Source organism: Heterodontus francisci, chromosome 12, assembly GCF_036365525.1.
Source record: "Heterodontus francisci isolate sHetFra1 chromosome 12, sHetFra1.hap1, whole genome shotgun sequence".
NCBI lineage: Eukaryota > Metazoa > Chordata > Chondrichthyes > Heterodontiformes > Heterodontidae > Heterodontus > Heterodontus francisci.
Genome location: NC_090382.1, coordinates 101802097 through 101817150, shown reverse-complemented (window position 1 = coordinate 101817150; position 15054 = coordinate 101802097). Strand labels below are relative to the sequence as shown.

General features: G+C 41.9%; 1 protein-coding gene across 1 annotated transcript in view; it reads left to right on the top strand.

The window, feature by feature from the left end:
- The window catches only part of LOC137375719 (uncharacterized), a 66873-nt gene that overhangs the window by 14499 nt on the left and 37320 nt on the right, over positions 1-15054 (top strand). The window contains exons 6-8 of the mRNA XM_068043103.1: positions 9332-9688; positions 9765-10034; positions 13409-13753. Of these exons, the coding sequence (XP_067899204.1) occupies positions 9332-9688; positions 9765-10034; positions 13409-13753 (972 nt within the window). The remainder of the gene's footprint in view (positions 1-9331; positions 9689-9764; positions 10035-13408; positions 13754-15054) is intronic.

Here is a 15054-nt window from a genome sequence, read left to right as displayed (position 1 = left end):
AATAGTCAAAGTAAGTGAGGCAGTTCAAAATCAGAAGGTAAAGAATCTGAATTGCAGCATTTTTTAATAACTGATAACGGACTATAAAATAAAACCAGCAAATGCTTTCAGTAACATATCATATTGAAGAAAGAAAAAATTATTCTTCACTGAGAAAGAATTAACTTGATTTCAGTATTAATGAGAAAGTTCAGAGAGGTGACGGTAAGCTTCAGCAAAGAGATAGGTTTTCAGTGTGAGTGAATATACAGCAAGAGGTGGAGGTGTTTAGAGAGGGAGTTCCAGAGGTTAGAGCTGAGGAAACAGAAAATGTTTGACACCAATGTTGGAATAGAGGGAGGGGACAGTAAGAGGATAACAGGGAATGTGAAAGGAGATTATCCTGCAGGAAGTTGCAGAGGTAAACTGGGGTGAGGCTGTGGAGTGATTTATCGATGATAATGAGGATATTAAATCCAAGGTATTGAGAGAAAGGAGCGAGTGTATGTCAGTGGGGATGGTTGAGGAGGATTTAGTGTGGGATAGAATGTGAACAGGTAATTTTAACCACGTGCAATAATAAGTCATCTTTGTGATATAAAATGCGCTGCCAGTATATTATCACCCTTTTACATTATCATACAAATTACCCCATGTTTCTGTAAGAAAGCATCATGATTGTTCCCTGGACAGTAAGTAAAGAATTCCCAACCTTTCAATTTTGTCAGCTGTGAAGTTGTATTTCAGCAGCAAATAAACTGACTCTGCATTAGTCTGGCTGAGAAAATTTTAAAGCTTTGGTAGAAATGGAGAAAAAGAAGGAAAGGCATACAGAAAATGAACAGGTATACAATCTGTGCAAAATATTAAATACTGAAGTAGACAGACATTTACTGTAAATAAATTTACAAATTTCCATCAACACAAACTGCGGCGATGTTTCTTGAAGGATTATGTTAACATGGGTCAGGCACTGGAGCAGACAGGTATCCATTTTACATGGGGGAGGTGAACACTGGTGGCAGATATTTTGCTAAAACCCATGAAATTCTGCATGGGACTTTCTCTGACTTAATTATTCCAATTATTAACAACAAAAAAACGGGCTTTTAAATAGTGTTATGACCCTGTAGTTTTTTTCCAGGAAGTATGCAGTGTGCTTTTAAGGCTGTAAAAGGATCAGTACTGCTTTAAGAACACGCAAGCCTCAGAAATTACTAATATGCATTTTGGTTGCTATTGGATCCAACCATACGGAGAGGGAACCAACCAGCTTCAAAGAATGCATCCTGGTTACCTGGCATCAGCCATTCAGAGACCAAGGACCGGATAAAATGTTGCTGATTGCCTTTTGAAAAACTGGCTAACTGATTTGTACAGACACACTTAACAGACACACATAGACTGTCAGCCAGCATACACTGAAGAAAATGAGAGCTCTCCCTCAGTTTATTTAAACCTTATTTATTATATTCTCAGAATTCTGATTGGCCAAGCCAGGTTAATTTCTTCAAAGAAAATAACCAATTACTTTAACTATTGAACTGTAATTGCTGAATTCATCGCTGGAAGAAGAAGACCATCACTTCAACTGCTGAACTATACTACAGACTGTTCTACTGTTGAAGAACCTTTTTTTTTTCCATTCCCCATTTCCCAGCACTAATTCCTTCATCTAAGGAATGTTTTTTATGCCTTTTGTGGAGCACATCTCTTTAAAGGGATCAGATGACAGTGCCCATGAGGACTTCAAGCAACATTAGACTGTTCCACATTGGAAGAATTCACTTCAGCAGGAGCATAAATCTGCAAAGACACTAATTTTTTTCTATTTTAAATGTTATTTATATCTTAGTAGTGTTTAAGAATTAAATTTTTCTGATTAAACAGTTAAAGGCACCTGGTTTGGTTAGCCTCATTTGAGGGGTTAATAGATGGTCAATTTGGCTGCGGCTTTCTTTAATTTGAAAAGTTTAAAGTACTAAGTTAGACGATCTGTGGAGTGGTGGAACTGATTTGACTGTCCATTGCTCCCACCTCAATCAGAACTATATATTTTGATTGGGGGCTTTGTCTTGAGTGGTTGGTTGTAACAATAGTGCCTTTAATGTAACAAAACGATACAAGGCACTTCACAGTAGTGTTATAAAGCAAGATTTGATACTGCATCACTTAAGGTGATTCATGCAGATAGGCAAAAACTTGGTCAAAATGATGGGTTTCAAGGCGCATCTTAAACAACAACAACTTATATTTATGTTGCACTTTTAACGTAATAAGATGTTCCAAGGCACTTAACCACACTTGGTGCAAGTAAGGACACAGGCAGCACAGCTTCAGATGACCTCAAGTTTTCAGAGGATGAAATGTGGGAGACCAACCAGGAGTGCATTGGAAAGTCAAGTCTAGAGATAACAAAGGCAATGGTTCAGCGGCAGATGAGTTGAGGCAGAGGTATAGCTGGCCGATGTTACAGAGGTGGAAATAGGAAGTCTTAGTGTTGGCGTGGATATATGGTCGGAGGCTTATCTCGTGGTCAAATATGACACCAATTTTGTGAACAGTCTGGTTCAGCCTCGAACGGCTGCTAGTGAAAGCAATGGAGTTGGCAGATGGAGAATGGAATTTTTAGTGGGCACAGAAGACAATGGCTATGGTTGTTATGAGCTCACAGTACACCAGTCTGGTGTGGACTCTGTCTTTAATGAAACTGCTGTGATGGCTGCCCCCAGTCAGAGTGCCTCATTGTAGAGATCACATGCCTATGACAAGCCAGGAGGCACATTAATACAGTATTGCATTTCTATCCCAAACATCCCCATTTTCATGCAAAAAAACCAAAAATATTTGCTTGCATTATCATTTACACTGTGAGTTGCCCAAGTTATCCACGATGCACATAACGGTTCTCATGCATTAGTAGCTCGTTATTCTCTGCACATGTATTGCACATATAGTCATTAAATCATGCCAGTCTCTTAATGGTGTGCGTGTGCATTGTCACTGATTGCACATCTGGTTGATTTTCCTTCTCCGGTGAGTGTCGTACCCTTGTCACTTGTTGCTGCGATAACTGTTGTTGTTCCATTTCTGTTGTTGGGATGCTGTGGACCTCTGGGGCTGATGGTTGTTCTGTGGCCTGTGCAGTTGGTGAGTTCTGATCTTCCCAATTGGCCGCCTGCTTTGATGGAAAGCTTCTCCAGTTGTGCGTATGTGCCTGTGTTTGCAACAGAATATCTGGTCGTTCACTTGCACCACATACAATCGAGGTGATAACTGCTTTACACAGGTCCCAAGTTGCCACTTGGGCTGACACTTGTTGAGAATGTTGAAGGTCTGTAACCTGACTGGATCTCCAATGCTCAGTTCCGGCAATGGATGCGCAATCATCTGTATGTCCCGAACGGTGTCCAGAATCTGATTTTCATCCAGCTTCACTTGCCAGTAACCATCCTTCACATCTAGGGTAGTGAGGATTTTTGTCTTTGCAAGTTGTAGCAAAATTCCTTTGATGGTTGGCATGGGGTATTGAGATCTCTTCAGAGCTTTATCTAGATCATTTGGGTCAATGCATACTCTCAGCTTTCCAGGTTGTTTCACTGCTATCATGCTGCTAATCCATTCTGTTGGAGTTGGCACTTTCTTGACTACTCCCTTCTTTTTCAGCTCTTCTTTCTTGTCTTTCACGCTGGCCTTGAGGGCAGCTGGAACTTTCCATGGCAGATGCTGAATTGGTCTGACCCTCTCATCTACTTCGAGATGGTATTCTCCAGGAAGACATGCTAAACCTGTAAATACATTGGTATACTTCTCTAGGATCTGTTCCACGGTCTCCTTTTGCACATTGAGTGTTAAGTGTCCAAGCTTTAGACTTGCTTCAACTGAGATGAGTGGCATTTGCTTGCCGTCTATGATCTGGAACTCCAAATCTTCGTTCTTGCCATTGCATTGGGCTCTCAGAGTAACTTACCCTCTCGGCACTAGTATGGTGCCATCAGAAAGCTTCAACCTTACTTTCAAGGGCTTCATTTTTGGATCGCCATGTTAAGCCACTTTGCACAGGTCTGTGAAGGTCCTGATGTTGCATGATACATCGGTATCCATCTGGCATTTTATGTTGACTGGATATTCTCTTCTGCAGTTATCATTCCAAAAGTCACAAACTATTTATCACCTATCGACCTGACTGAACCAACTTGTTACACGGTGTATAGTGATTTGTCAGAATCTTCAGCTGACATCTCTCCAGTGGCCATTCGTACCTGCTTGTTGTGCTTCTATTTAGCCAAATGCTTGTGTGCAAAATGATTCCGTTTCTTGCAGTGAGAACACTGCTTTCCCCACACTGGACATGTCTTCTTTTCTGTGTGTGATGTCCTCCGCAGTATTTGCATCCTGCCCTTTGTCTGTGATCTTTCTGCCCTTTCCGCATGGAATGTCTATCAGCATAATGCAAGGCCTGGTCTGTTCTTCCATGAATATGGTCTAGCTGCTGAGAGTAAGTTTGTCTTCTCTCATTAGACATGCTCTCACAGTGGGATATCTTATGCCTAACACAATCTTGTCCTTAATTAGATCATCTTTTTGTTGTGGAAATTCACAGGATTTTGTGAGCTGTGTTCATACAATCACCTATTGATCAATGGACTCTTTGTCAACTTGGGCCCTAATATTGAACATATACCATTCATTGGTTACCTTTGCTTGGGGTTCAAAGTGTGCCTTCAAGGCGTTCAAAATTTCTGCTGTCCGTTTTTTTTTTGTTCTCCAGAGATTTAGGGTAGAGTGCACTTTGTAACAGTCCCTCCTCAACAGTGATAAAAGTGTAGCTACTCGCAGATGTTCTGGTTTGTTAATTAAATCTGTTGCAATTTTGTAATTTTGCCATTGCGAAAAGAAAAACTGCCTGTTCTATTTCATATCACCTTTCATTTCTACCGGCACAGGCAGAGGAAAATTTGCAAGCATTGTCCTGTGCTTTCAGCTGTTTCTTTTTTCCTTTTCTGTGGCTTCCTGTGTCTTTTAGCAGTTGTGACCATTCCTGTGGCTTTCGTTCTGTAGCTGTGCTTCTTCACTGCTCAGTCTCAGCTCCACTTCTAACACCATGTTAGGAGCTCACAGGACACCAGTCTGGTGTAGACTATGCCTTTAATGAAACTACTGTGACGGCTGCCCCCAGTCAGAGTTCCTCATGGTAAAGATCACATGAATACGGCAAGCCAGGAAGCACATTAGTAGAGTACTGCATTTCTATCCCAAACAATGGTTTTCCCCAATGTTTATTTGGAGGAAATTTCTGCTCATTCAGCACTGGATGTCGGACAAGCAGTCGAATAATTTAGCCACAGTGGAGAAATCAAGAGAGGTGGTGGTAAGGTAGAGCTGGGTGTTGTCAGCGTACATTTGGAAATTAATGCTGTCATTTTGGATGATGTCACCGAGGGCAGCATGTGGATGAGAAATAGGAGTGGCCAAGGGTAGATCCTTGGGGGACACCAGAGGTAATGGTGTGGGAATGAGAGAGAAACCAATGCAGATGATAATCTGCCTATGATTAGATAGATAAGAATGGAACCAGGTGAGTGCAGTTCCCCTCCCCCCACCAGCTGGATTATAGAGGACAAACATTGAAGGAGGATTGTGTGGTCAACCATATCAAAGACTGCAGACAGGTCGAGAGGACAAGGAGGGACAGTTTACCTTTGTCACAGTCATATAAGATTGTGATGGAATATAGGAATAATAGGCTTGATTAAGTAGAATTTGGAAATAGCTAGTGTATTATGTCTTTTAGACGTAAAGATTGAATAAAAGGTCAGTTTTTAGAACTTACTGATATTCCCCTTTAAGAAGGTAGGGTTAAATAATTCAAGGTTCCTGTTAGAATAGAATTTCTGTTGAGAGAGAATTGGAAGATAAACACTCACATTGAAATATCCTGTGTGACCTCAGTAAGAGGTAGCAATAAACTTAATTAGTTTATGGGGTTGTTGATGCAGATAAATCGGCTCCAGAGTTTGCTTTAAGGCACCATAAAAAGGGCAATTAACAATAAATGAAAATGGAATTACAGGAACAAGAGGTCAAGTAAACACAATTATAAACATTTTGACCATATAAAAGCTCACAACTTCAAATAACAAGGGTTTTTCAGTAAAACATTAAGTGGAGAGTTATTTCATGATACCATCAAATGTGGATTTTAAAAGGAACACAGGAAGCTCACATCTAAATGCAGAAGTCAGATAACACTTAAGAAATAGTATAAAAATGAGAAGTTTTGAAAGCAAATTTTAGAGGTGTTCTATCTTCAAACAACACTTCTTGTCCCATGCCTTGCTTGGAGGATTTAAGGTAAAAGTTTACTTTAAATTTTGTTGGATATTCTGGATATTCTAAGATAATTTTGCTGTAACATTAGCAAGGTTAAACTTTTGGATTCTATGTTGGAAATAAGAATGTGTGTTAAATCTCTCAGTAATATCTAATTTTGTAATGTACTTATCCACTTAATAAGTTTAATACATGCTAAATTCTTTAATAAATCTATAAAAGTTAATAAATCATCTCATGTAGCATTCTGTATACAACTACAAGAAGCCCTCTCTGTGTCTCTTTAAATGGAGAGAAGAGAGTTTCCCAGACCTTTATAATATCCGGGATATTTATGACTTAGCCATCATATTAAAAATAGGCTATCCGAAAGATGGTAATATTCTGTTTGTTTTATTCTTTGAGGGAAAGTTAGTACAACTCTTTGGACCCAAATAAGTGTCTGAGAATCTTTTGGTTTGAACTTATTTAAAGGAGATTTATAGGGATGTACTGGTTTAGTCCCTATAAGGGGTTACAGTCATAAATCACTTCAGGACATCATTTGTGACTTTGATAAGAACAGTTTTGGTAGTATGACAGGGGCATAAACCTGATTGGAAGGATTTAAACATGGAACTCCTGGAAAGATGGGCATGGATTTGGGAGGCAACAACATGTTCAAGGACTTTGGAGAGGAAAGGCGGGTTGGAGATGTGATGGTCGTTTGAAGGATAGCGGGGTCAAGGGTTGCTTTTTGAGGAGAGGGTTGATGATGGCAGGTTTCAAGGAGAAAGGGAACAGTTAACAATAGATAATATGGGGAGCAGGAAGGATGTTGGCTGGCCAGCAATTTGGTGAGAATAGGGTCAAAGGAGCAGGAGATATGTCTCATGGACAAGATGATCTTGGAGAAGGCATGAGGGGAGATAGGAAACAAAACTAGAGAAATATTCGTTCGAGACTATGGTGGGGGGGAGGGGGGTGGGGTGCTTGAGAGTTGAGAGGAACCTAGGCCTGGGCAACTTGAGGAGGCGAGGGAAGCAGCACAGGCATCTAATCAGATGTTCTTTATCTTAGTGACAAAGAAGTCTATATGGCTCCTGGCACTTATTGCTGGAGGTGACAGTGGAGGAGACAGGGGAGAGGGGTTTATGAAGACAGTTTGCAGTAGAGAAAAAAAGCCAGTGGTTATCTCTGCATTTCAGGATAATCCAGGAGCAGTGAGCACTTTTAGCAGATGTGAACAGGACATGAGATCTGGCGGTGGATGCCTAACCAAATGGAGCAAGTTCAGAGTTAGGACAGGGACCAGCTTTGGAGGAAGATTGGCCTGATGGGCTTGGGAAGAGTAGGAAGCAGCAGAAGCAGTTGATTGGATGGTTAGGATTGTTGTGACAAAATGAATTAATAAGCTCCTCGCACTTATTGTTGGAGGTGAGAATGAAGGAGGCGGGGAGAGAGCGATAGTTTGCAGTAGAGAAAATAAGCCCTAGCTGTTGTCTTTGCATTCCAGGATAGAAATATAGAAACATAGAAAATAGGAGCAGGAGTAGACCATTCGGCCCTTCGAGCCTTCTCCGCCATTCATTATGATCATGGCTGATCATCCAACTCAGTAGCCTGTTCCCGCTTTTGCCCAATACCCTTTGATCCCTGTAGATCCAAGAGCTATATATAACTCCTTCTTGAAAACATACAATGTTTTGGCCTCAACTGCTTTCTGTGGTAGCGAATTCCACAGGCTCACCACTCTCTGGGTGAAGAAATTTCTCCTCATCTCAGTCCGAAAGGTTTACCCCGTATCCTTAGACTATGACCCCTGAAATAGTGAGCAGTTTTGCAGATGAAAGCAGGATCTGATGGTGCTCTATGTGGTCCAATCAGATCTGGCCTTGAATGGCTAAATTAGTCTGCCATTTCCTTTCAAGTCTATGCCCTTGGACTTAAGGGAGCAAAGATGAGGGCCATACCAGGGGAACAGCCAAGGAGAGAGAGAGTAATGGTTTTATTGGGAACGAAGGTGGAGGTGAGGGTGCAGTTGAGCAAATCAGTCGCTGCAGAAACGTTTTAGCGAATGAACGGCCAAAGGCTCGATAGTTCAGATTTTGAAAGTGCAATTTTAAGTGAAAGGAATGCCTGAGGGAAACCTTATATGGCCCATCACAAAATTCTACACGACATGCAACTGCCAGTAGCAGGAAGTCATGGAATATAAGCAGAAAGTTCTGGAAATACTCAGCAGGTCAGGTAGCATCTGTGGAGAGAGAAACAGAGTTAATGTTTCATGTCTGTGACCTTTCATTAGAACCGGCAAAAGTCAGAAATGTAACAAGCTTTGAGCAAGTGAAAGAGGGAAGAAGAACAAAAGGGAAGGCATGTGATAGGGTGGAGGGCAGGGAAAATTAAAAGACAAGCGATGTCACAGAACATAAGGCAAAGGGAGTGCAATAGTTATACTAAAACACAAAGCATTATTCCAGAGAGAGTGTAAATGGCAGAATAACGAACAGTTCTATCTGAAAGCAAAAACATGAAAAACAAGTTTAAGACAGACACATTGTTAAAAAATGAAACAAAATTTAAAAAAAACAACAAAAAGACAGTCATGCCCTGAAATTGTTGAACTCAATCTTGGGTCTAGAAGGCTGTAGAGTGCCTAATCAGAAGATGAGGTGCTATTCCTCGATCTTGCATTGAGCTTCACTGGAACACTACAGCAGGACAAGGACAGAAATGGCAGCTTGAGGTGATACTGACTGAAACTCAAAATATTGATCCTGTGATGTCGTGGTGTTGTTTAGGGCACAAAAATCAAAACAGCATAATTTTTTTGAATTTTCTGTTGCCTTATGGGTATTGAATTCACCCATGTTACAATGTTTAAACAGCTCACAGCTTTGACAAAAACATGATTAAAATGAAGTTATGATGATCTAAACACAAAATAGCTTCATTTAATTGTAGCTGCAAATAACTTTGATTTTTCTCTGTACTTCAGCCGCAGTAAAATTCTAACATATTGTTCTCTGTCTCTCAGCAACAGATTTATCTCCGAAGAGTTACACTGTTTATCGGTCAGGCACAGATCACAGTGAACTCTACCTGATCTGCTATGATTATTATTATTATTATTATGATCACAACTCTGCTGCATGGAGCTGGAAGTCATATCATCTTCAAAATCAGGAAAAAGAAATAGCATCTGCATCGAAATATCAGCTCATCAATATAAACAGGGCTGACTTTGGGAGTCGACTGGTCCCCACAATGGCAACATTTAATGGTGTGAACTTCAGTGTGAGGATTGTCCCTGTACTGTTTGAAGATGCAGGAGTTTACACATGTTCTCTGGGATTATATAAATATGTGACAATTAAATTAATCACAGTTAAAGGTAGGAAACTGAATGTTTCCATTGTTTTCAATTATCATGTTCTTGTTTAAAATCTAAATGATTTTCTTGTTTCCAGTCACAGCTGAACCACCTGATGCAGTGACTGAGGGAGACACTGTTACCCTGACCTGCTCTGTCTCTGATGTCACTGAATCAATGAGACTTGTTTGGATTAACAGTGATGGCAAAACTGTTGAAGAAAAAACATTGAATGGACAGAATGGGGAAGAGAAATCACTGAGACTGATTATTCAGAAAGCTGACAGAGGCAAAGGGAACTGGATATGTGTTGTGTTTTATCAAAACAAACCCCAGGTTTTAGTCCCGTACTATCTGGAGTGCAGTGGTAAGTACCTGTGTTTGCTCTTTATACGTGTAATCTCGAAATAAAATTCTTGTTACTTATTGTTCTTGTTGCCAGAATTAATCCCTCCTTTGTATCCTGTGTGTGAAGCTCTACAGCGGTGTAGAGCATCAGAAAGTTTACCCTGAGATAACTCAGCATAGCCTGGGAATGAACTTAGAACTTTCCTGGTCCGTATGGGCACGATTTTAACTCCATGTAAGTGGATGTGTTTTGGATAAATTAAAATCTGGTCCATACGTTTCAACTACACTTTTGGTAAAATCCCAGAAACAGTCCAAGCATTTACTTTTGACAGAAAAATTGAGTCACTTCCCTTGGTTTTCTGACCAAGAATAAATCAGAAATGTTGAGACGGAATGGCCAAAATGATCACAGCAAAAAATATTTCCCAGATGCAAATATTGTATACAAACATATGAACATACATACATATAAATTAGGATCAGGGGTAGGCCACTCGGCCCCGTGAGCCAGCTCCACCATTCAACAAGATCATGACTGATCTGATTATAATCTCGACTCCACATTCCTGCCTACATGCAATAACCTTTCACCCCCTTGCTTATCACCCCCTTGCTTATCAAGAATCTATCTACCTCTGTCTTAAATATTTAAAGACTCTGCTTCCACCGCATTTTGAGGGAGAGAGTTCCAAAGACTCACAAACCTCAGAGAAAAGATTTCTCCTCATCTCTGTCTTAAATGGTGATTTATTTTTAAACAGTGACTGTTAGTTCTTGATTCTCCCACATCCACCCTGTCAAGCCCCTTCAGGATCTTATATGTTTCAATCAAGTCATCTCTTACTGTTCTAAACTCCAGTGGATACAAGCCTAGCTTGTCCAAACTTTCCTCTAACGACAACCCTCCCATTCTAGGTGTTAATCCAGTAAACCTTCTTTGAATCGCTTCCAACACATTTACAACCTTCCTTAAATAAGAAGACAAATTAGTTTTGCATCTATATGTTTCAATCAAGTTGTCTCTTACTCTTCTAAACAGTGAGTGGTTAGGATCTGGAATGCACTGAATGTGTGGTGGAGGCAAATTCGATCATGGCTTTCAGAAGGTAATTGGACAAGTAGCTGAAAAGAAAAAATTCACAGGGCTACAGGGAAAGGGTGGTGAAGTGCAACTAGCTGAGTTGCTCTTGCAGAGAGCTGGCACAGACATGACAGGCTGAATGGCCTCCTTCTGTGCTGTAACAATTCTTTGATTCTATGAATTTGGACTGATTGATTTCAGGATGGATAGGAAAAGGAAACAGCTTTTTCCCATTTAACTGTCCAAAAAAAAAAAGCACAGAGTTTGGAATTGATGAATTTGCTCTGCCAGTGAGCACTGGTTGGGAGTTACCCCCTCAGGTACAAATTTGTGCTGTTTTCTGTAAGCAGACATAAAAGAGACGTATGCAGGAATTGGGATAAACAGAGACAATGCCTTCCTGGTAAAGGTCTGCAAAGGAAACCCGACCGAGCCCGAATGCCAGACCGGGAAGCGCGACCCAACCTGAACCCGACACATGTCATCTGGTCCCATCGGGGTCGGGTAGCAGGCCTTTACCAGGCCTGTAAAGACCTGCTAACCGACCCGACGACATGTGTCGGGTTCAGGTCGGGTCGCACTTACGGGTCCGGCATTCTAGCTTGGTCGGGTTTCCTTTGCAGACCTTTAAATACAGAGATCTTGTGTTGGCAATGTGCTTGAATTTACATTATTTCTGTGCATTTGGAAAGTGGGTGAACAGTTGCCAGTGCACTAAGCAGGCTCCCACCTTGATGCTCCAGCAAGCTTTCAGTGAAGTGCTGATAGCTTGCATTGCAACTAGAGATTGTCGAAGGAGCCAAAGTGTGAGATCAGCAAAGGTCTTCCTCATCTACTCCTAGGATCAGTAAGCAGTGTGCAAGATTAGGGAAGAACAGGAAGCAGAGGCTGCCTTGATTTTTGGACAAAAGTCTATGAACACTTTGCATTTTCTAACAAACACCCCACAGGAGACTGTGGGAAAGGCATGTTTTAAGATGGCAAGTATTTGCAGTGGTCCAGCATGAGTCTGATTTAGTAACTGGGTGATATTATGAAATCAAAGGATGACAGAATTGTTACAGCACAGGAGGCCATTCGGCCCATCATGTCTGCACTGTCTCTCTGAAAGAGCAATTCCCTCAGTCCCATCCCCTGCCTTCTCCCCATAACTGTGCACATTCTTCCTTTTCATATAACTGTCCAATTCCCTTTTGAATGCTTCAATTGAACCTGCCTCCACCATGTTCTCCCGCAGAATGGTCCAGAATTTGCTCCCTACATGTGCAGGGTGAAAAAATCCATCTGAATGTCTGGAACTTTTCTATGCTTTGGTTACATAAGCAGGCTATATACATGTGGAAGTGCAAAAAAACCCAGATTGATAAAGGCAGCTGGTTGCTTCCAAATATAAAATTTCCTCCTTTTCCTTATCAAACTTGGTGATATCATGTGTAGGCACAGGATCATCATCCCTCTGTATGTTGAGGACACCCAGCTCTCCATTTCCCATGGCCCCCTTGACAACCATTGCTCATCAGCTTTCATCCACCATCTGGAATTGTCTCAGTACATTTCCATTTCTCCTTGTTCCTTTAAAAGCCTTCATCCAAGCCATTTTTTTTTGAATGTCCAGTTACATCTCCAAAGTTTCACATAATTTCTTATTGTCTTTTAATCCTTTTACTCCCCTTTTTGTAACAAGTTTTAGAACAGTTTCTTCATTAAAAGAGCATTATATATATAGTTAAACCTTTCATTCCAATAAAATATGAGAAACAATAATCCATTATAATAAGTTATCATATTATAGGAAAGTGACTTTCTTCTATATAACTCCTTACTCGAGTGTTCCTGTGCTGTGTCAATTTGAAAATGCACTATAACTAATGGCCGGCATTTTACACCACTTCTGGGAGAGGTCTGAATATGGTGGGGGAGGGGGTGGCAGGGGCGGGGCGTGAAATTGAGTTGGGAAGCGGTGAGTGGCGTTCCCTTCGGCTACCCATCCCCGCTGCCATTTTACCAGCAGCTGGGATGCCGACAGCTGATTGGCCGACCGCTCTTGGAAGTAGGACTTCCTGCCTCAGAGGGGCGGAAGTCGCGCGCAAGGCCAGTTAAGGGCCTGTTTCACACACAATTGCTGCGTGGCTTCCTGGCTCGGCCGAGGCCGGCTCGCCTCCAACTTTTAAGCTGGTGGGCGGGACATCCATGTAAAATTCCGGCCAATAACTTATTGAAAACAAATTCTTTATAGGATTAACAATTACACAGATCCAATTGAGGACATTTCTATCTGATTTTAAAATATATCTTCTCCTTTATTGCAGAATTCCCGAATTATATTTATTTTTTCCATCAGGAAGGGAACTTTGTATTGAAAGGACCAGACAATCCTGGAAATGGTCCCATTGTCTTGGAATGGAGACCACACTCAGGGAAACAAACTACATATCAATTGGGTACTTTTCACAGTGAAGATCAGCGATGGGCTGTACAATGGAGCAATGAGTACAATAATATACCAGGCATTTCTCAGAGGATATGTGAGGACTGGGGTACCCTTAACCTGAGAATCAGAAACCCCACCTTTGAACTTGCGGGATTGTTCACCTGGACTCAGACACAGCCCAGTAAGAAAATCCTGAAACAGTTTGAAGTATTTGGGATCAAAGGTAAGTAGGACAAGGACTAGAAAGGGTTCAATAATATGATTTTCTGTGAGTAATTCCATGAATATTCCTACAGAATGTTGGGATCATGTCATGATCCTTCAGCTCTATCACCCAGCCCAGAATGAATCTCACTCAAAACAGCCAGGTCAGTAAAATCCTCAGTGCATTAGAGTTAGTGCATGCAGTAAGGGTTAGTAAGTTTAATTAATAGCATTCACATTTTTTCACAAATTTTTGTCCATCCTCCTAAAGTTCCTGAGACAATGGCCATGGAGGGTGATGGAGATGATAATAGCAGTTTGGAGTTTGTGGCAAGGGTTGAAGATGATGGCTTCGCTCTTGCAAAGGTATTAGGCAAGCGACTTGTTAGTGCCAAGGCAATGGGAGAATCTCAAAAGGTGGAGAGGTAGAACTGCGTGTTGTGAATATTTCTTTTGGGGACTCTTAACCAAAAATGACGGGCAGTTTGGGGTCAGGTGGGATTAAAGTCTTAAAATTCAGACTACTGATCGAAGACCACCTCCAACCTGCCCACTTACAGCTTTACTTGAACCAGAAGGTGGCGGGTGACACACTCCAAGGAAGCGGGTTTGCACTCATTAGGCCACCGATCACCAAACACCCCCAAACCCCCTCCCACCCCCACTCCCAGCCCTCAAGGGCCTCCAAACATCACCCTCCTCTTGGCATCCAAGTACACACCCGCCCCCCCATCCCCGGTCTCCAATTCCCTTCTCCCCGCCACTCCCTGGGTCTGAAGATCGGGAGGCCCGGGTCCCTCCGGTATCACCCTCAAAATGAGCCCCCTTCTCCCTCTGGGATTAATCCCCTCCTCCACCCCATGCCCCCACCAGGATTGAGCTTTCCTCACTCCCCTACTCTGAAATGACATCCCCCGACAGGGACTGAACTGACCCTATAGCCTCGACCAACCAATTCCCTGTCTGACTGGAAGCCAAATTGTCAGCCTGGCTGGCTCCCAGGCAGGGAACAGATCAGTGACATCACATACATCTCTGCCACACAGTGTGCATGGGAATTACAGAATTGTTACCGTGCACGAGGAGGCCATTCAGCCCATCATGTCTGCACCGGCTATCTGAAAGAGCAATTCACTCAGTTCAATTCCCCTGCCTTCTCCCCACCTGCGCATTCTTCCTTTTCAGACAACAGTCCAATTCCCTTTTGAATGCTTCAATTGAACCTGCCTCCACCACACTCTCAGGCAGTGCATTTCAGACCTCAACCACTTGCTGCGATTCTTTGGGATTCCCCGTGGTTTTCTTACCCGCTTGCTTTCG